This window comes from Amblyomma americanum, chromosome 2, assembly GCF_052857255.1.
Source record: "Amblyomma americanum isolate KBUSLIRL-KWMA chromosome 2, ASM5285725v1, whole genome shotgun sequence".
Taxonomy (NCBI): Eukaryota; Metazoa; Arthropoda; class Arachnida; order Ixodida; family Ixodidae; genus Amblyomma; species Amblyomma americanum.
The window spans coordinates 26,516,135-26,537,182 of NC_135498.1; the positions used below are offsets into that span (position 1 = coordinate 26,516,135).

Consider the following 21,048-nt stretch of genomic DNA (forward strand, 5'->3'; position numbering starts at 1 on the left):
AAACGGCAACAAACGACACGCCAGCGCAGAAATGTGCTTGTAAGCACCGGTTTTCAATCCACACCGTACCTGGTCAACTACCCTGGCATATGTGTGTAACAATGTGTAACAGTGTGTGTCAGATAACCGTAGAACGGCCTGGGAAAATGTGAGTATAGTGATGCACAGCACACACCCACATACGTTAGGTGATAGAGCGCATCAGCGACGGAAGCGAAGAACACGTAAACACGCATTCTACGCGCCGCTGGCGCGACCCGACCGCAGTCCAACGTGCCGCGCGCGCCGACAGATGGCAACTGGTGTCGAGAGTAGGAACGCTCCCGCAGCCTGCGTGAAAGGGTAAATGAATCTGGTCTTTACAGATATTGCGCCCCGCTCGCGCCCCAACTCGATTGACATATCCTAGGCGTACGGGCGGAGCGCCTACGCGCACAGGCGTACGCTGAAGCCTGTCTACGCATGCGCGAGGCGCGACGCGCCTGCGCGCGCGTCGGAAGCGGGGCCCGGTTTACAACAATACGAGGACCGGGGCTCTCGGGGACTTTTCCCCAGGTGGTCGAAATTATTCCGGAGCCCTCCAATACGGCGCCTCTTTCTTCCTTTCTTCTTTCACTCCCTACTTTATCTATTCCCTTACGGCGCGGTCCAGGTGTCCAACGATATATCAGACAGATACTGCGCCATTTCCTTTCCCCCAAAACCAATCATCATTAATATTATTGCCGCTTTAGAGAGCAATTAAAACGAAGGCTGAGATATTTCCATTCAAATCGCAGTGTCTTCATGTCGAGCACAATTGTCGCTCTGTTTTAGTCAAAACAGTTGGTACAACTGAGATATGTGGAATAAGAAGCATTTAAACGCCTCAGTTGTCAGCCTACCGTTGGGTCTACTACCGAATGAAAACGGTTCTAGTTGTTAGAAAGCGTATATACGCGGGTGCGTCTGCACCAGAAAAGTACAAACCACAGGAGTCGAATCCTTTCTGTTCGAAAAAGAAACCTCAGCTTGGTGCAAAGCGACACCATGAAGCTTCTTCGGCCACTGATTGTTCTTCGCGAAAAATGAAAGAGCAGACAAACTCTGCAAAGTCGTTGACAAATTCTTTAACAAATGATTGAGCCGAGGTCAATTGTTAGAGAGCGCTAGTATTAAATTAAATTTTAATGGTAATTTGTGTTGTACTTAATAGCATATTCTGTTGCGTGCAATATATATGCTTTGCGCGCGACATAAAATACAATTTATGTTTTGTGTAAAATTAATACACTGTAATTTAGCTTGTGTTTCTACTTTTTACTAGCGCCATCATTAGCGCGAAGGAAGAGTACGGAAGTGACGCGGGGCTGCAAAATTAAGCGACAAGCAGACGTCAGTTCCCGAGCGAGAGTTCCCGAGCGAGTAAGGACGGTCGACGGTGATCGCAGGTGTTTCTGCTATTTCTCCTTCAACAGGCAGGAGTCCAGCATTCCTACGCCGTCGAGGCTGCCGACGCGCCGACTCTGTGATAACGACCGGACAGATCGCAAAGACAACTCCGCGTCCGCGTAGTGTGTGCCGTGCCGCGTCTGACAGGCTGCGCGCTTCCGTGCTCACTCAGTTGTAGCGATGTCGTTCAAGTCCAGAGCAGTCTCCCTTTGCCAGCGGGTCGCCCGATCGAGCCTGGCGGCGAAAAATGCTCACCGCCGGGGCTACTACTCGTATTGCAACGAACCTTTTCAGCCGCTGAAGCGCGAGCCGAAGTGGGTGAAAGCGGAGGAAGCGGTCAGCGCGATCAAATCCGGTAAGATATGGGGAGTGAGTCGCAGTTGCCTAAAATGAACGACACCGGAAAACTGTCTTCGTGAATTGTGGGCACGCCTTTTTCACTCCGCGCCTTCCTTTTCGAGCACTGGCTCCTTTTTTAGAGCGCCTTACGCAACGGGCCTTACGGGTGTTCTCGAGCGAAGTTCTAGATTTCATAGGGCACCTATCGCTCCTTGATGGCGCCTGCGAGACCAAGTACAAATCACTGGCATTGTTCTCTTCACGGCTTCGTTATCTGTAGAGATATCGTCTGCTAGTAGCCTGGCAGAAATGGAAAATGTATGATTCGAAATTTTTAGGTGGCGCTAGTTTAATATTGCGGCCTGAAAAAAAAAAAAAAAACAGCCCACAACATCATTTACGCGTTGCGCACGTTGGCTGCATCTTAATTACATCGATCAACGCCGTAAAACCCGTTTGAGTGTGTTAATGTTAGCTCTAGCTAGTTCTTCGTAAATCTGAACGACAAAATTTTCATGGCGAACCTGCAACGCTGCAGCAGTGTTTCCCTACGAAACGAAGCCGGTTTGGGCGTGTATCTGTATTCTTCGTGTATGACCTTGGAGGCGTGAGTGCCACGAGTTTCCATTTGAAGGGATTCGACTCGTAAACAACGAAGACGTAGGTGCACAGGCGTCGATCGTGCGCATTGCATTTTCCGCGTAAAGGTCATTCGCGCTTGAACTGCGGCTCCCACAGGGGGAACGCTGACTAACTTAATTGGGTGAAAAAAAAAAAAAAGGCAGCCTTTGTAACACGACTGCGCATTGACCTCGTGCTCGTTAAGGGCGCGTGCGGCACGCTTCAGCTAGCGCGCACACACACAAAAAGAGAGCTAGCGAGTAAAAGGAAGTGGGAGGAAGGAACAAGAAACATAGAAAGACCCGATTGGTGAGCCCTTTGGCTGCATTATTCATCAGTGCAGCGAGGTTCTCGAGTTGCATTTGCGGCAGCGTCTGTCTCAGTTCCTGAGAAATGCCATTTGTTGCAGCAGTTGTGTTCCGCATCCCGTCAGACCAGTTCTTATCATTTGAAAACAGGTCGACAAAAATCGCAACATAGCAGCGTGGTACCAAAGCGGCACCAGCACTGCTTTGGAGCTTGCTGGCAGCACTTGGGAGGAAGGATTTTTGCGAACCTTTTACTGAATTGTGCTGGTGTAATTGTAACTCTTTGGTTAATTGACCAGCAGCATTTTTTACGCCTAGTGGCATTGTCTTATGGTCTTCCGTGCCGTTTTTTTTTTGTATTGCAGAAGCCAAAATATTTCTAGGTCAGGTTGGCTTTTTTGTCGGTGTAAATGCAGCCAAGTGTAAATAGCGTTTCATTGTTCAGTGCTTGTAAAATAGCAAAGCAACATGGGGCGCAGTCTTTTTTGCATGGGACACAACTGTTTTTTGTAGTCAGCCGTTGCCATACAGATGGAATGACTACTCTTATCCTGAACTATGTACGGTGGGCCTGGAAAGAAGGAGTAAGATTTCCTCTGCTGTGCTGATATGGTGAGAGCCTTGAAGCTTCTGCTGATAAGGCTGCTAGCATGCCTCCGGGACTTGTTTTGGTCACATGGCTGCTTGTGGGACTATCTTTTTTGTGTTGGCATGCAAACAGGAGCTCGCTCTCTTTGAGAGCAAAAGGACAGCAAAGGCCACTTCTCTATGAATGTAAGCCTCTCGAAAGATATCTCCCTGTACTTCAGTGCTACTTGTGACTGTGTCACCTTCAGCTTTTTGCACTCACCTGGGTCATTCACTCAAGCACTCCGTGTACTGTGAGACGTTCATTATGTTTAAACAAAAAATAAGCTGACCTCGTGCTGAAATGGTTAGCGGTAACTGTGTATGAAACGCCATCATTGCTGACAAGTATAACATGCAAAGGTGCAGAATTACTTTTTTTTTTAATGCAATATCTATCCAGTTCTGGAGGTCATGTGCAATGCTGGGAAAAATAGCTTAAATGAGGCTTTCCTGCGGGCTAAAGGTATGCAACAAGTGATGCAAGGCTGAAAAACTTATTGAAAAAAAAAAATATGCAGACATCGCATTTACTGCACTCAAATAAAGTAATCGTAGAAGGTCAGGATTTAAGAGAGGATGCTAGCAGTGTTACAGGGAGAGAGGAAAAGAATGTAACAATGTTGAAGCATGTTGAACTTGATGTCCGCAATACATTTTTCATAGTATACAGCTACCTTTGAATAATGAAACACTGTATTGTGGACTTCATATGAATGTGTTAACTTAATTCTCAGGATACATTAGTTTTTAAACTGAGTTGAAGCTTAATTTTTAAAATGTACATCTTCACATCCACAGTGACTAAACTTGGGGTGGGGGCAAGTTAGTGTTGTTTTAATTTGAATAAAATTTGAAGAAAAAAAAACTTTCATGCAGCTGTGTTTAGTGAAGGTGAAGGTGAAGGGAGTTTTTGGGAAGCATTTGTCATCCGAAAATGCAACCATTTAACATGACACAAACTGACTAAATTGGCACTGTTGCGTGTTATTTTTTTCTCCTGTTTTTCATGTCGTCCAGATGAACAGCCGTTTCTATGGCTCTGTAGACGGCACCAGAGACAGTGAATTAATCTCTCTAGTCCTCTTCAACAAAAACTCCTAACAAGAGAGCTTACAAATTAATCAGTTTTGGATGTCACTGATGAAAAAAAAATGGCTCCAGAGTAGAACACACTCTACATAACAATTTCATTTTGCTGTGATGTGAATGTATGGCTGAGGAGCACACGTGTAGCAGCCATGCTTCTCACAAAGTCCGCAGCAAAGTGGCAGATTGTCGAGCAGCTGTGACCTGAAATGCAGCCTTTTTTGAACATCTGGTGCTTTGCCTTTATGTATTTATGTATGTATACATTGGCTCGCATGCACACAACATGGGCATTACAGGTTTTCTTTTCAGCATTTCATGTTTTTTTTTTTTTTCAGTAGTGACTGTCTACTTTGCTATGCTGTCAGCTTAGTTTGGCACTTTCGTGTGGACTCGGGTCACGACAGCCCAAGATGGTTATTGTGCAGGTTACAGTGATGAAAGGCTGCGCATGCACACTGTGCATCAGGTGTGTTGCACTGTGGCGTTATAGTATGTAACATGCCCTTCCAAAATGCTTGGGAGGCTCTTTTGAAACTAGAGAATTTCACTGTTGTGCGTCCTCATGGCCGGGTTTCCTCTGGGAAAGCGAAGAACAATGGAGACCTCTTTGTGTGTTGTTAGAGATATCTTCTATCTGTACAGCATAATGCCGGGAGGCTTCTCTAGGACGCGGAAGGATAGTGCGAGAAGTGACCTTTATACGCATTATTGCTTTTCTATCTTCATGAGCAAAGTGCTTTTCTATCTTTTGCATTAGAAAGACATGACTGCAGTAACTGTGGAACAGTATTGTCTGTCCCAAGTGCTACGACTTGGTACAGAGCCAAGGCCTTAGCGCTGCTGTAGTGCGGAGGCTTCCTTCAATGCAAGCTGTCAGTAATGTGATCAACTGACACCCTCCTTTAAGCTGGGACAGCACTCGGTCGGTCATGCTTGATTGCTTAGCTTCTGTGGACACAAGACATAATTGGAAAAAGTTCCTTTTAAAAGCATATTGTTCACGTTTTTGGTGAAGGGACTTGTCCAGCTCCTGTGGAGTTTCTTTGGATTAAATTATTTCTGCTGATTTGTTTATTTCGAACTTCAATGACCTTTCCTAATTGTGACGTTTTGGTTGTCCTGTCGTGCAGTTCTAATATTCTTCAGCGAGCATGAAGCGGGGTTGCTCTTCGTGGTGTCTTCTTAACATACTAAATAGCTCTACAATAGTGGAAGTTGGCAGGCTACATGGGCTAGCATTACTCAGAATGCCTTTCTGTTGCATTGTGTATATCTTGTATCAACTTATTCTGCTTGCAGAGGCAGAAATTGCAGTAGGGATAGGTTTTCTGTGCTTACCATTAATTGTGTGCACATGCCAACACTGAATTAAGAATACCTGTCCTCAAGAGAAAGAGAGATTGGCTTTTAAATTTAAGTATTCGGTAATCTCTGTGCTCTCTCACTGGCTGCAGGTGACACGGTGTTCATCCATGGAGCGGCAGCCACTCCAAGAGGTCTTATTCCAGCCATGGTGGAGCATGGAAAGAAGGCTGGCCTCAAGAATGTCACTGTCTGCCACATCCACACTGAAGGCGCTGCCGAGTACAACCACCCAGACTGTCAAGGTACGTGAGAGCCTTGACTATGCAATGTGTGGTCGGCCAGCACAATGGTAATGTGTGGCCAGTCAGTCGAGAGGACAGTCAGGAGCGGCCAGTGCATTTGTGCTAATCATGCTGTTCTCGCTTGAAGTTGCAGAGCCGGACAGAAACTTAGTTACATTTCAGCACGCCCAGTTTCGCAGTTCTACCAGGAATTTGTGCTGGCTTGCGACAAGCTTGCTTGTGCTGACTCTAAAACTTGAACATTAGTTGGTCTCGCGATTTTTAAGTGCAAATTGGCAATTATGTTTTGGTCTCCATTTCTTCTTTAATCAGAGCGGTTTATTTTTTGGGCCTTTAAAGCGGCACTTCTCAGTAAAAAGGAAAACAGAAAAAAATTGTTTCCAAGTAGTGATACAGTACCAGTGGGTCACGAGCGATTATTATGAACTGAACTTTTGTTGGTAAGCAACCTATGATTCATAAGAAGTAAAGCATTTTACCCCTATTTTAACATGTCTTTTGATAATGAGTGCTGAATGAGTTCTTAAAGTGGCAAGGATGTTTTCTGGATGGAAAGTGACTTCTGCACTGTTCATGGAGCTACCAGAAACTTCCAAGTGCCGTGCACATATGTCTGGTGAAACTGCGGCATAAATAACCATCTTTTACTGGTATGCTGTTTGAAATAAGGCAATTAAGGTAGATTACATTTTTTATTGAAAAGCATGACGGCTTTAAAAAAAAAGTTAGGGCAAAATCAGCCTTTTTCAAGAGCAAAATGGTCCAGAGTCAAGTGATCTTTATTTTGACTTGAGTAGTTTTGAAATTTAAACTATACAACCTGATGTTTACATGTGGTTAAAGCCACATGTAAACATCTGATTGGTATGGAAGGTATGTTAAAAGCCTATGTGCAGGAGTGTTTAGAAAGCCCCGTTGCCGTCATCCCATGGTTATATCCCGCTAGCACCCTGTTTGTCTCATGGGTTTTTTCTTTTTAACATTTGCTAGCATACTTTTTCATTAGCATCTCTTCAGAGAGTGGCAGGAATAAATTGTGAAAAGAAAGGTATTACTTATGCAAGTATGTTCAGCATAGCATATTAAGGAGAATATGGCAACTAAGTAGAATTCCTGTCACACCTTACACTTAGTGAATTTAAACCTCTATGCCATTTCCCTCTGTTACTGTAAGGTAACCATGATTTTTTTCTTAAGTACATGGCTTCCGATTAAAGTTACCAGGAGAAGTTGCTTATTTTCATTCTCTGCATTTTGGTGCACACATCTTGAGTGCTAAATAAATAAGTTAATAGTTTATGGGTTTTAATGTGCCAGTGCAACACTGTAGGCTGTAAACTGTGCCATAGTGGTGCACTGAAATCTTGGTACACAGGTGTTTTTGAAGTTTGCCTCCAGAATGCTAGATAAGCATTCGTGCCACATTCTCCTGAGGCATATTACTAGACAGAGTTGGTCAACAGCGCGAAAACGCTTAGTGTTGTCGCCAGTCCCTCGTGTTTGTGTCTTGGCAGCAGTGAGGTTGACGCAAGTTCCTGGGGGCAGGAGTTGCAACATGACGTGCTAAAATGCAGCGATGCCTGGCAGGGCGATAGAAGTGAATGGTGGCAGAGATGCAATAGAAGAAACTAGGAATGAGGAACGAAGTGGTCGTGCTAAAAATATAGTCAGGCAGGAGCTTTGACTGATGCCAGCTGTGCCCTTAGGAGACCAAGATGCACGCATAAAAAAAAAGGAAATCAAAACAAACCTCCTGTCTTGGGAGTCCGCCAGGTTGCGGCGAACTGGCCTGCGTCAGTCGGAGTCGTAAAGGCCTGCAAGGTGCTCATGCACTCGGTCTTCTTTTTTGTGCCTGTCTTGGCCCATTGAATTCAAAGTGCAGTGTAAGATACATCTGCCACTATATTTTATAGATGGATCAGTGTACTGATGCATCTATGGTCTATGAATACCAATCTATGATCTATGAATAATTATTAATCTATAAATAATGATCTTTAATGAAAAACTAACTGTAGCATTAGTAAACAGGGTAAAGAGATCAGTAAGTGCCTTTCAACAAAGGCATATTGAAAACATGCGTGCAGCCACCCCTAAAAGGTTTTATTAGAGTTGCAGGCTTGTGATTGACAAAGACTGATGGAAAGAAAGCTTGTGTGGAAAAATAGAGTTGAGTTAAGTTGAATTTAATGGCGCATAAGCGACTAAGGCCTATCATGCGCCAAACTCAAGGTGTGGAAAAATAGAAAAAATATATAGTAAGGCAGTGACCTTTACCTGCTCAGAAGTAGATAACATTTGCGGCACTGCATGACACTGTGTTAACTGGGTAGGGCATAGCCCTAGCCACCTCGAGTACGATTTGAGGAGGAAGGTCACAGGTTGAGGGGAGAGCAGTATTTAACCACCTCTAGCTCCCTAGAAATAGCATTAGGTGGATTCTTGCAAGAAAGTTGCTTCAGCATGGCACTGTTTCAAGGGTCCTCCGAGTTGGTCTAGTTTGATTCCACTGTATTGCTCTATTCAACAGCTGGAGAATGTGTTAACTATTGCCTCCACTTGACGTTGTGCTCCTTGAGGCATTGCAATAGTCGAGGACACGTCACTTTGCTGTAGCTGTGATCAAACAAACATGCTGATAATTTTTATTGCTATTGACTTGACTTCCAAACATGCTGTGGCAAGTTATTGCCTTGGTTTTGAGACACATTAACGTTGATTACCTTGGCATATTTTGCAGGAATTTTCCGCAGCATGTCATTCTTTGTTGGAGCCAACTGCCGGGAACCCATCAATGCTGGTCGGGCAGACTTTGTCCCCATATTCCTGAGCGAGATCCCGCAGGTCTTCCACCGTGGTGTCCTGCCTGTCGACGTTGCCATGGTGCACGTGACGCCGCCAGATATTCACGGCTACTGCAGTTTGGGCACCAGCGTTGACTGTGCACGGGCAGCTCTCACCCATGCCAAGTATATCATTGGTAAGCATGTGGCTGTGAACATTTACCAATATAGTCGACTGTCATACATGCCGACCAACGAGTTCTGGGTACCATATTTTACAGCGCTAGCTGTATTAGTCTAGGTCCCCTGATTTCGTGTTGTCATCCCATACTCATGGCCCATTCCACAGCCAAATGATAGACGGCTGTAGAGACATGTGCAAAGCTGCTGGTTAGGTGACACGGCTGCTCTACCTTGGTATCCACCCTCTGGCGAAGGTCAGCTTGGCCGACTGAATTCAAACCAGAGGCCCTCTCCCAGACCCTGATGCAGAGTACACTTCCATTCAGCCACGAATCTGCCCAACCATTCATAGGCTACTGCGGTAGTTTGATCAGTGGCGGTGGCACTCATGCATGGTGTCATCATTGTGTTATTTCATGAACCATCTAGAGCTGATAACTCGTTGTATTATGCGAAGCTTTAATTGAGGGGAGTCGGTTTAATGCACTTGATGTTGGCGAGACCAAATTGTCAATTTGAATAAACTCGAAGTTTGAATTAATAAGAGATCTGTGTGCTATAAAGTAACATTGTGCACGGACCAAAAACATGAACTTTCAAGTGATCCTTTAGTTTACGTTTAATGTGATCCAGTGTAAGGGTGTTTCTTGATGCCTAGAGACCATCCAATGGGTGGTGATGGATGCTGGTGCATTGTAAGGAATTCAGCCTAAGTATGGATCAAAGCTAGTGTGTTATTTGTTTGCAGAGTCTTGGACTGGACTTGAGATGCAGTATTGAGAAGCTTCTCTGAAACAGTGACACTACAGTGCTGTATGAATAAGTGAATGCCTGACAAGAGCTGTTTCCTTCAACTGATTCATAATGCCTATGTAAATGGGCCCTTTTTAAACCATTATGCCTCTATTAATATTCGGGTGTATGTCTGTACATGTGTGAGCAAAAAAAATGATTGCCACAATTGACTGATTACTGGAGCAGCAGTGTGATAACGTGTGTCAAGGTGTAGAACACCCTTACAATGAGAGTGCCAAGCCTTTCCTACTTTTCAGTGTAAGACGATGTGAATAGACTGCTACCACTTTGCACGAAGTTCTTGTTTCCTTCTCGCCTTTTCTGGCGATCAAGCCAAAAAAAAAAAAAAAAGGCCATGTATTCAGAATGGTCATGCTCACCCAGCGCTCCAACGCTGGGGTGCACTTTACAAAGGTTTTTCCCTGTCAGCCCCTGTCGTGTTGCAAACATGGGAATGGCCAGATTGGTGGGTTATCGGTCACTTTTGCTTATCTTTTTTTACTCACACCTGCACATGTCTGTGGAAAGTATTGTACATTTTAAGCTTCAATATTGATTACCTGTTTAGTGCAATGTCACTGATTGCAGTCGCATATATTGTTCGAAAGATTTTTGGTGCAGCAGCACTACTAGATGCATTTTCTGATTTGGGCATGCATACATACATACGTACGTATGTCTACGTCCCTGAAGCCTACTTTTTGGGAGGTGGCCCACCTGCCCACTGGATTGTGGGCAACATAGCCTTCACCCAGGTATTTACCTAAAGGCCTTTATTTAGGGTGAATGCCTTCCAGGTAAAGGTCTTTAGGTAAAATGCCTTTAGCACATAAGGACCTTAAGAGCCCACCGTAAACCGTCCGCTATTTTCCTTTTTGTATATTGTTTACCTGTAGTGAAAGTTCAGTGTTTTCTTTTCCTGAATAAAAGCTTCAACTTTTATTGCTTTGAAACTTCCTTGTTGAAAGTGCATTTATTGTGCATCCGTTGTGTTTGCAGGGCAGGTTAATGAGCACATGCCCCGCACCTGGGGTGATGGAAACATACACATCTCGCATTTCGATGCCCTTGTGAAGCATGATGCTAAGCTGCCGGAACACAAGCCAGCTGTGCTGACTGAAGTTGAGAAGCAGATCGGCAGGAACATTGCCGACAATCTGGTTGAAAATGGTGCCACTTTGCAGCTTGGTAAGGATGGCGACTGCTTTATTCTGATAACTCAGTCAACTTTTGATAACACGAATAGATGTTGATCTTTACAGAATTCTAGTTTGAATAAACTATACATTTGTGTTAAGAGAGTTTGACTTAATAAGAGTCCGCTGTATTAGGACAGTTCTGCATGTGGAAGGGAAGACTGCTGTGAAATCTCCCAAAATGGCCAAAATATATGCTTTTTGATAAGTGGTGCATCCGCTTGTATGCTCTGCTTTTTATGCTGTCCCAAAGTTGCAGTGCTGAAATCAACCAAGATGTACTCTAAAAAAGATTGTGTTGTGAATCGAGGCAGCTGTGCATTGCAGGGAAACACTTGAACAATGTACCGTTAACTGCTTTGTAGGCATGGTGTACTTTTTTTTTCTGTACGAGTTATGCGACAAATACCCTTTTTTTTTTGCCAGTCAATGGGTTGCCTGGTGCGCTGGGACATGATTGCATATAGCAGTGATTACACACCATGGTTTATGTTCCACTCGAGTTTAATTTGTGCAGCAATTAATGGTGCTTGTATTAAGTGCTGCGCTGCTTTGGGTGACATTGAGATAAGGGCTGAACCTAACCATATTTTGTTCCACTATTTCGTAGGCTGGGGTTCTTGATGCAATGAACAAAATGTCATGCATACAGTTATATTAGTTGAAATTTTTGTTTTGTTAGGACTGCTCGCATAATTTTAAATAGCTTAAATCACATGACATTACCCTTCCAAATGCAAGCAGAAAGGTGTTGATAAACTTTTATGTTGCTTTTCTACAACCATATATGTATTTCCTGCTACAAAAAATTGCTGTTTGTTCTTTAAATGGGGCCCGAAACACATCAAGCAGATGAATTGCTACTTTTTTTAGCCCTCTCTGCTTCAAGGAAGTCAACTCTGTTCTATTCTATTCTAAGTTAGAATAAATAGATGCATCATTCAGTTAATTTAGAAGCTCTACAAGCGTCTGCACCTTCAGCAATTGTTGCATTCAGTACGAAAACGCTACAGTTATGGCAGGCCATGTGGCTACAGTGACTTGTAGAAGGTTGTGGTGAAGTTCCATCTAACACATGGAAGCTTTTGTCTGGCTCTGTTTTGCTAATCAGTCACTTTGTGCCTTTGGTTATTTCTGAAAACTTGTTTGGTTACGCTGTTTCAGGGATTGGCTCGATTCCCGATGCTGTGCTCAGCTGCCTCAAGAACCACAAGGACCTGGGTGTCCATTCGGAGATGTTCAGTGATGGTGTAGTTGACCTCGTGGAAGAAGGGTGCATCACCAACAACAAGAAAGTCATCGAGAAGGGAAAAATTGTGGGCAGCTTCTGCATTGGCACCCAGAGGCTTTTTGACTTCATGAACTGCAATGCTGGGCTTGGTTAGTGTGGCTCTGTTGTTTCATGTGGGCACATCGCCTCTTCATTTCAGGCAGCCAGGTCAGCTAAGATTGGATGGCAGTTTTTGAGGCTTTAGCTTTAATTTAAATATACACTGTCCTTGCGGTATTTCAAACTTGCAAATGGTACTACCTTTCAGTGAATTCAAACCTAGTGCTTCGTTGCACACAGTATTGCCCAGAATATGGAGCTGCTGCAGCCAAAAGCTGCAGAAGAGAGGCACTCATAGAGTGCTGAGCAGTTAGGTTAGAATGGAACTTCTCAATCGTGTAGATGCTTTACAGTGCGGAGCACGGGTGTCACCATATTCGGTCACATGACCTTTCCGCCATCACCGGCCTTCTGGTTTTGTTGGCTGCCAGCACATATACATTGACTTAGGTATTAAAAATGACCACCACATTACTAGATTTACAACTGGACATGCAAGTGCGTGTAATCGCCTGACATTGTTCAGATATTATTTTATGTTTCGCTAAAATTTCCTGCTTCTAAAAGAAGACTGTGCATGTTCCTCAAAGGCTGGGTAACTGCACAGAAGGACCCACAGATGTAATCAGCTGGAAGCAGATGAAACGTACAAAATCCCATCACAAGAGATTTCACCAGAGCTGCATGAATACGTGTAGTCTTAAAAGCATTGGCTGTTTGATGCATTGGCTCGTGTAGTGCCTTCGAAAAGGAGCAGTCACAGGCATTGACATGCCTACTTGGTATATTGCCTTCATTATGAAGATATTGGCACTAATAGTCGCAGCAAGATAAATACGCTGCGACAACACAGCGGCACAGTTGCAGCTACTTCGGTACAGAAATAAGCTGGCACTCGGGGTTTTTCATATTTTTGTGTTTCTTTTTCAGTACGACTCATGAGTGTTCTGTAGTGCTCGCAAAAACCAGCATGAACTTGCAAGACAGCCCTCATAAAAATGGTGGCCTGCGCCACAAAGGGCAGCACATATTTACAGCGTCATCAGTTTTGCTGCCAATGGGCCACAGGAACATTAGCTTTACTTCCCTGTATGTTACTTCAAAAAGTACTTTTGACATCCATACTAAAGTCGCAGTGTTGTACTAGAAGCAGTTCACGGCCATGCACAAGCTGAGGAGCAATGGTTCACTGCACAACAATGCTGTTAATGGTGGTATGACAGCGGTTTCGAAGGCCAGAAATGACTGCAGTCTTAGTGGCATCACCTGTTGTACACAGGGAGAACTGCTATCTGTAAATGGTCTATAACCATGACAGGCCAGTGCGAAATGCTAAAAGGAGTGCTTCAAGCTTTTGTCGCTGTACCATCTTGAAATACAATTTAGTACCCTCATTTCTTATTGTAGCCTCTAGCAGCATGTTTCAGCAGGAAACATATAAAAGCCTCCCATTCAGGGAGCCATATGTGAAATAGAGCATAGACTTGTCTCTTTTGTAACCAGAAGCACACTGTCAGCGATTAGAAGGGCTGCAGAGCTGGTTCCCGAGTGCATGAAATTGCGCCTTGTGTGTGGCATATTTCTGTTATGCATTACTGTTTTATCTTGTTCAGAATCATGCTCTCTTCATATAAATCAGACAAAACCAATGGGCCCATAAACAGCTGGAGCTGTTCCTGGGAGGGCATCTATAGGGGATTTCGGCTCGCCTTCCAGCAGCGACCATGCACATGGTCAAGTGACCACTGTGTGCATGCAGCTTGTGCGTTGCGCATCATGCAGTCTTTTAGAGCGAAAGCGCTACTACTCGAGGTACAACTTAAGTTTTTTTGCCTGGCTTTGCTCATTTGACCTTGAAGTTCGCCCTAGGTGAAACCAAGCACACACTCCCCCAATGACTGTCTTGATGTGCATAGCCGTGATATGCCGGTATAATGTGGCCATAGCTAATGGCCAGCAACCACATGACCGATGACCAGTAATCACCTGACCATTCTTCGCTATAAGTACTACACCAGCTCTGCTTTCACTTGTCTACCGGGCTCAGCCGGGTAGAACCTTAGCCAATTTTTTTGTCATTAGGTGGAACGTATGGTTGCAGGACACTGCCAACAGCTTTTTAAATTAAGCCTCTTGTGAACCTCTGTGTAGTGGTCAGAAGTAGCTCTAAGAAAAGGCGCAATAGCAGCGTTACAGTGGGCGTCTGCCCAATGCAACACTGCTGGACCGTATACTACGAAGGAAGGGATTAAGGGAAGCGTTAAAAAGGGGTCGAGATCTTCAAAATCACAACTTTATGCTTGCACGCAGCATAGTAAAACTGTAAATTTTTTTTTTACTTCCCATTTGTCCGCTTATCTCGCCGAGATAACTGAACTTTAAAACACTAGAGGTACGTGGGAAGCTTTAGGGGAGTTTTAGCCAAAACAATAGCCTGTCAGCATTTGCACTACTGGCAACTCCACGGAGTAATGTAGCCATTTCATCCAGCATTTTGCCATTGCTGCTTTTCTGTAAAGGCAAATGTGATCAATGACATGCCAACAGATCTGCGAGAGGCTAACACAGTTTACTTCTTTTGCGTGTGTGTGCAGTGATGCTGGACGTTTCCTACGTCAACAACCCTCAGATTATCTGCCAGAACCCAAAGGTCACGGCCATCAATTCTTGCATTGAAGTTGACATCTGCGGCCAGGTTGTGTCCGATTCCATTGGCACAAGGATTTACTCAGGTAATCAGCCCCACAGTGTTGCTGATGTGTCATGTTTTTTATTGTTTCGAGCTGTTGGATTAACAGCAAAAATTGGTCTGCATGCATTGCTATGGTTCAGTTACTCATTGATGAAGGGCTTTGCTGAAATATGATGCTGTTGGATGTAAATTTTGCGACTACTCACTGGCTGCTCAAGGGGAATTCAAACTTAGCCCCTCGGGGTTTTTTTTAGCAGTTTCAATTATTTAGGCTCTGAATTTATTTTACGATTTGTTGGACATGCAAATGTGCTTCTATCCGAGAAAATCTGGGTTGAAAGAATGAACACAAGTATTTCATGCAAGGGTGGCCAAATTCGCTATGTCAGACATGATGCCTGCGCACGCATGCTCTGTGGTCGTGAGGTTGCCTAGGATGCGCAGCCTGAATTTCACCACAAGCCCCACTGATGGCAGGACAGTGGCGCATCACTTGCCCACTGCACCATGAATGGTGCAAGGATTCAAACAGATCTATGAATGTAGGGGATGACCAATTCCAATTAACCCATTATCGATACCCTAACAACTTCCATCCATGAGTAATGGATCCAAACACTGGAACCAAACTGAAAATCGAAGTTCTTGCGCACCGAATTCACATTTAGCCCAACTACGCAAATCAGCCATAAACTTTTTTTTTTGCCATTTTGATACACCACTCCAAGTCATCAAGCATCTCATTTTATTGTGCTCAAAGTGTAATCTCTTAAAAGGTGCTACTAGTGAATTTACAAGTCTCCTTTTCAAAGTAGTATGGCAGATCACCACAGATACTAAATATTATTTCCTCTTTACAAAGCTGTCTTTTTTTTTTTGGTGAACCCTCACATCTAAATTTTTGAAAGGCAGTCTAACCTAGACTACTTTTATACTGGGGATTGCAGAAGTCCCTTTAATGCATGCTGATGTGTTGTTTTGTAAAACTGAGTGGAAACAAAATTGTAACTCAAAAGAGCAGCATGCGTTTCTACTCATTTACCCTCCCCCCACACCCCCTGAGCTGCTTACTGTTTTGTTCACTTGTACGATGTTATTCAGGAATTTTTTTTTTTAGGGCTGTCCCGTTTGGCTCTTGGAGCCTGCTCTATGAAATGAAATCTATAGTGATCAAACAAGGTGGACATGTTTGACGACGCTAAAGCACATTCACCGATATTTTGTTGCACTTGTTGAAACTTGCAGGTTTCGGCGGGCAGCTTGATTTCCTTCGCGGAGCGGCCATTTGCCAAGATGGCAAGGGCAAGCCCATTCTGGCCATGCCATCTGTGTCCCCCAAGGGTGTGAGCAAGATCTGTACTTTCATCAAGCAGGGTGCAGGTGTAGTCACAACCCGTGCCCACGCCCACTACATAGTCACAGAGTATGGCATTGCATCGCTCTTTGGCAAGAGCATCCGCCAACGCGCCCATGCCCTCATCAACATCGCGCACCCCGATCACAGGGAACAGCTGGAGAAGGAAGCCTTCGAGCGGCTCAAGTGCATGCCATCTCCTTAGAGCATCATCCTCGTGAGAGGAGGCCCTCGGCACTTCATTCTCTCCAGGAGATTTCACGTACAACCTTCACTCATTTGATTTCGCACCTAAAAGGCAGCATTTGTTGTGGGACAGGTCCCAAGGAAGGCCTCCTGCATTGCCAAGCAGTCTTATTTTGTCGCCAGTCAGGCTCTCTCTGCACAGTCAAGAGCAGTGTTCAGTAATCTGAAACACGATGATTTTGGTCAGGCAGCTTACTTGGCCCACTTTGCACCCCCCCCAAACAAAACCGCATAAAAACTAGGTGTTAAGGGCAGTGGTTTGTACTCTGCAGTTTTAGCAGGTTTACCTAAGACTGGCATCTACAATTGAAAAGCAGGCTAAGTTGAGTTGCATTTCACAGCTTCTGATCAGCTCTACATGGGATATTGCAGATTCTTGATGTCCCTATGCATTGAGATTCGCATACATTTCATCGGGATTTAATTACATATTCATTGTATAGCTGGCAAGAAAGCTGGAGCATTAATCAGGACTACAGTTGACCAGTTTCTGAAGCTGCCTGAGCTGTACCTCCAACAAACTGTCCTTGCAATGCTCAACAGTACTTAAAACACAATGCCATGGATAATTCCCTGGCCTTGACTACTACACATGTTGGTGCTGCAGAGTACCACACACATTGCTTGGAACCCTAAAGTCTATGTCCATTTTTCACTTGAGAGCCAAGTTCTAAGGTGACATCTGTATAATGAGTTGAAGAAAAACGCTGCTATGCGGACATGTTTGTTGAAGAATAAATGGCAATATTTTAGCAGACTCACTGGTCTTCTCTTTCGTTAGGGGAAGAAGTAATGGATATTTATTGTCTGTGTGGTACAAGTTTACACAAACTCTTCCAGGTGCCCAAATAGATATAAAATTACAGTCACCTCGCGCATCACAAAATGTACACCACGGGAGCAGGCTGGGACAACGCTGGCTGGGGGGTGGCCTCGAAACAATTCCACTGCGCTAGGCGGGACGGGGCAACATTAAGTATGAGACGAGAAAGACCTCCTTGTCAGCTGCAATTTCTTTTGTCCTTTGGCCCAGGAGGCACTTGCAAAGAAATGGGGGGGAACTGCTGCACACGGCCATTCTCCATGCCGACACAAAGCATTTCGAGGAGGCAAAACAAGTAAAAAAACAATGCTGCATTTCTTTTAGAAGGCACCTGTCGGCAATGTGTTAAAAAACAGGAAATGAAACGGACTTGAGGAACACAACTCGCTTGTCGGCTGACCCGTCCCACCAGGTTGGAAGCCGCCATTGCCGGTGCTTTGCTGGCACACCCCAGGGAAGCATGAGAGAGAAGACGGGAGTGGTGGGCAGGGGACTGTGCCCAGCTTGTACTACAGGAGTCTTATTTGGTGCGACTGAGTGAGATTTGGCAGCCCTGCTGATATAAGACACAAGGGAAGGGGGGGGGGGGGCAGGGACTTGGCCGCAGTAGTATTTACATTGATCGGCAATAAATACACAAACAATGAAAGCATCAGAGGCAATTGGGCGACTTAGAACGATGGCTGTGAGGGGAGACGCGAGCAATAGAATGCAGGAAGGCGACATTTCAAAGCCGTGTATGCTTGAATGAGCACGTGTTTATTTACACACCAACCTTTGCTAACGTGGCAATTCATGCAGTGTCACTCCGTGCATGTAACGGCAACTGACTGTGCCACTTTCGCTTTGTGAAACCCCCATTTGGTGAGGCGGGACAAAATGAAATGTGTGGGATGGGACACTGTACAGATGCAGTTTCGTATCTTTGTGTTTGCTCCCCAAGAGCTCCTCCAACACCAAGCTGGGGAGACCTGCAAGAGGGCACTATTTGCTCTTGTACTGTGGTGGTTGATGATTTTTTTTTTTTGCATTGTTCTTGTAGTAGTTGTAGCTGTAGTAGCAGCAGTTGTAGTAGTGACAGCAGTAGTGGAGTAGCCTGTCTTTTTCTCACTAACTTTTTAGTAAACACTTTTTTTCACAAAGGAGCTGTCATTAAAGGTGCATTCGTTTTTTTTTTTTGTTGGGGGAACACCCACATTGCATACAATTGCATTCCTGGTGATTCGCGCGAAATGCATCGGCGCGCACTACATGACAACAAAAAACATGCACACTGCAGCAGACACCAGAGAGGTTGTTTGCTAACAAGTGACTCTGAGACGGTGGAAGAAACCAAGCGCGACTTGACAGACCAACCACTCACTGGTACAGTGAAAAATTGCAACTTCTTTTTCCCCTCGCAAATTGGCTAGTATGTACAGGATGCACTATCTCGGCTTATATTACACAATGTGGCTGTCTCACACAACTCTTGCAAGGTGGGAGCACTTTTTAAAATCCACTCATCCCTATTTCTGTAAGCAAGAATTACAAGAGGAAGCAGATAAAAAATTGTAAAAAAAAAACTGCCCATGCCCATCAATAGAATTTCAATGCCAGCTTAAGGGAGGAACAGGGGATCGAATGCGAACTTTTCTATTTTTCGACTTAGAGCGATGAAATTTGGCAGACTGGCTTGAAATAGCATCAAACAGTCAGATATAAAGTTTCACCATGAAATATTCAGTAGGTTTTGCTTTATAAATGTTTATATGTTGTTCACGTTGCTTGTTCGTGGAAAGCATAGCGTGACAACAAAATGGGTCATGGGTCTGTAAGTGCTTTTACTATTTACTAAGAAGTGTGGTGTAAATCAAGATTCCCTTAGTTCTTTTTTTTATAAATTTCTCTGTTCTTTTTTTTTTAGAGGACACAGTATGCGCCTTCTCTTTGTGTTTAGAATGTCATCATCACCACCCTCAGCCTGACTACGCCCACTGCAGGGCAAAGGCCTCTCCCATGTCTCTCCAATTAACCCTGTCCTTCGCCAGCCGCATTCACCCTATGCCTGCAAAATTTTTAATCTCATCCGCCCACCTAACTTTCTGCCGCCCCCTGCTACGCTTACTTTCTCTTGGAATCCACTCCATTACCCTTAAAGGGCCACTGACCAGGGCTCCGGACATTTTAGATAAATAAACCCAGTGCATAGAGGAGGCATTGAAGATAGCCTCTGCAAAATACTACAGCCATGCGCGCCAGTAAAAGTTCAAATCGAAGCTCATTCGCTCTTTCCTTCGAGATGCCAACGTCCTCATCCTCTACGCTGGCTCCCGAGCCTTCAAGTTATCTTGAAGACCTTCGCGAAAGGCATTACATCGGTGCGTCGTTCTGACTGACGGGCAAAGGGTGGGCGTAGCCAGTTCGTTGCGTCGTCTGCTCGTTGCACGCACGCTTTCCATAGCACCTTCCATTTTCGCACACACATACAAGCCATGCGTTTCGATCAAAAGCGCCTCCGACCCCTCCGGTCGCAAAACGGTGGGGAGGTCTAAAAAAAAACATACATGCATGAAAAGGGGGCTCCCTAAATAGGGGTGTCACTAACAAAAACAAACACATATAAAAAGAAGCGCTAGCTAACACGTTGAGGTGGTCGAGCCGATCGCGTCTCTCGATGGTTCAGTGTGTGGGGAAAATGCAAAGATGTTTCGCTGTTGGATCTGCATGCAGCGTCTGGAGTCGAATCACGATCCGGCACAGATGGCCAGAAGATTTTGCCTTCACTGCCTTTAGTCGTGCATGGCTCCAACTCATCGGCCTTCTAACATAATGGCTAAGACTGTGGTGGCGTGCGGAAGACATTTTACTCCGGATGACTACGTCCACGATCAAAGGCCACTTCAGGCAATGAACAGCCGCGGCTGAAGGAGGCTGAGGCAAGGAAGGACAAAGGAAAAAAAAAAAAGGTGCGACCAAACACCGCACCAGGGGACTCAAGGAGCAAACTAGGGCGTTAGGCGGCCCCGCCACCCCCCTCCATGAGATATCCTGGGAAGCAAAAAGCAAGAAAACAACGTTTTTCAAGGCGAGGCCATGACATAAACATGTGATGTACTCCACCAGACACTACGCCTCCCGCTAACATCGAAGGACCAAGGGCGAATTTCCTTTGCGGAGCCTACTCGAGGAGGCGTGAGAGAAAAATCTCTGGGACGGAATGGAAGGAGAGGAGCATGGCGAAGTAGCTTGACTGCGATGGCTGTAACTAGGCTATTAATGAGTCTTTTAAAAAAAAATTGGGCCCGCGCCTTCAGGGGACGATGTTTGCTACGAGAGAGGTAGAAAATATTTTTGATTAGAGGGTGGTCAGTGGCCTTTTAAAAGGACCAGCGGTTAACTTGCCTTCGCAAAATAAAAACGTGTGAGCCTAAATGGTTAATCTGAGACTGTCTCTATGCAAACCACATTTCAGCAATTACAACAAAATGACTGGGATAAATATCCATGCACCCATTGCTGTGCTATGCTTTCCATGAAGCTCAAAACAAACTTGCAAGAAAACAAGCCTGGTTCTAAACTAGCACACGTCTGTGCGTAGATGCCAACAAATAAACTTATTTGGAGTGCTTAAGACTAGCA

General features: G+C 44.8%; 2 protein-coding genes across 2 annotated transcripts in view; one reads left to right on the top strand and one right to left on the bottom strand.

The window, feature by feature from the left end:
• The first annotated feature begins 1,304 nt into the window (after positions 1-1,304).
• On the top strand, positions 1,305-17,361 carry LOC144120835 (succinyl-CoA:acetate/propanoyl-CoA:succinate CoA transferase). The gene is made up of 7 exons (XM_077653592.1): positions 1,305-1,786; positions 5,873-6,025; positions 8,766-9,005; positions 10,786-10,974; positions 12,147-12,362; positions 14,907-15,044; positions 16,250-17,361. The coding sequence occupies exons 1-7, from the start codon at positions 1,612-1,614 to the stop codon at positions 16,561-16,563; spliced, it is 1,425 nt and encodes a 474-aa protein (XP_077509718.1). The 5' UTR covers positions 1,305-1,611; the 3' UTR covers positions 16,564-17,361.
• Positions 17,362-19,294: 1,933 nt separating this feature from the next.
• The window catches only part of LOC144120832 (uncharacterized), a 63,257-nt gene continuing 61,503 nt past the window's right edge, over positions 19,295-21,048 (bottom strand). Inside the window, exon 18 of the mRNA XM_077653588.1 lies at positions 19,295-20,997. The gene's annotated coding sequence lies outside the window, so the exon portion shown is untranslated. The remainder of the gene's footprint in view (positions 20,998-21,048) is intronic.

Bases quoted from the DNA above. Each gene is read 5' to 3' on its own strand.
- LOC144120835 (XM_077653592.1), top strand. From the start codon at position 1,612: ATGTCGTTCAAGTCCAGAGCAGTCTCCCTTTGCCAGCGGGTCGCCCGA. The intron at 9,006-10,785 runs GTAAGCATGTGG...TTGTGTTTGCAG, and splicing joins CCATGCCAAGTATATCATTG to GGCAGGTTAATGAGCACATG. The intron at 15,045-16,249 runs GTAATCAGCCCC...TGAAACTTGCAG, and splicing joins TGGCACAAGGATTTACTCAG to GTTTCGGCGGGCAGCTTGAT.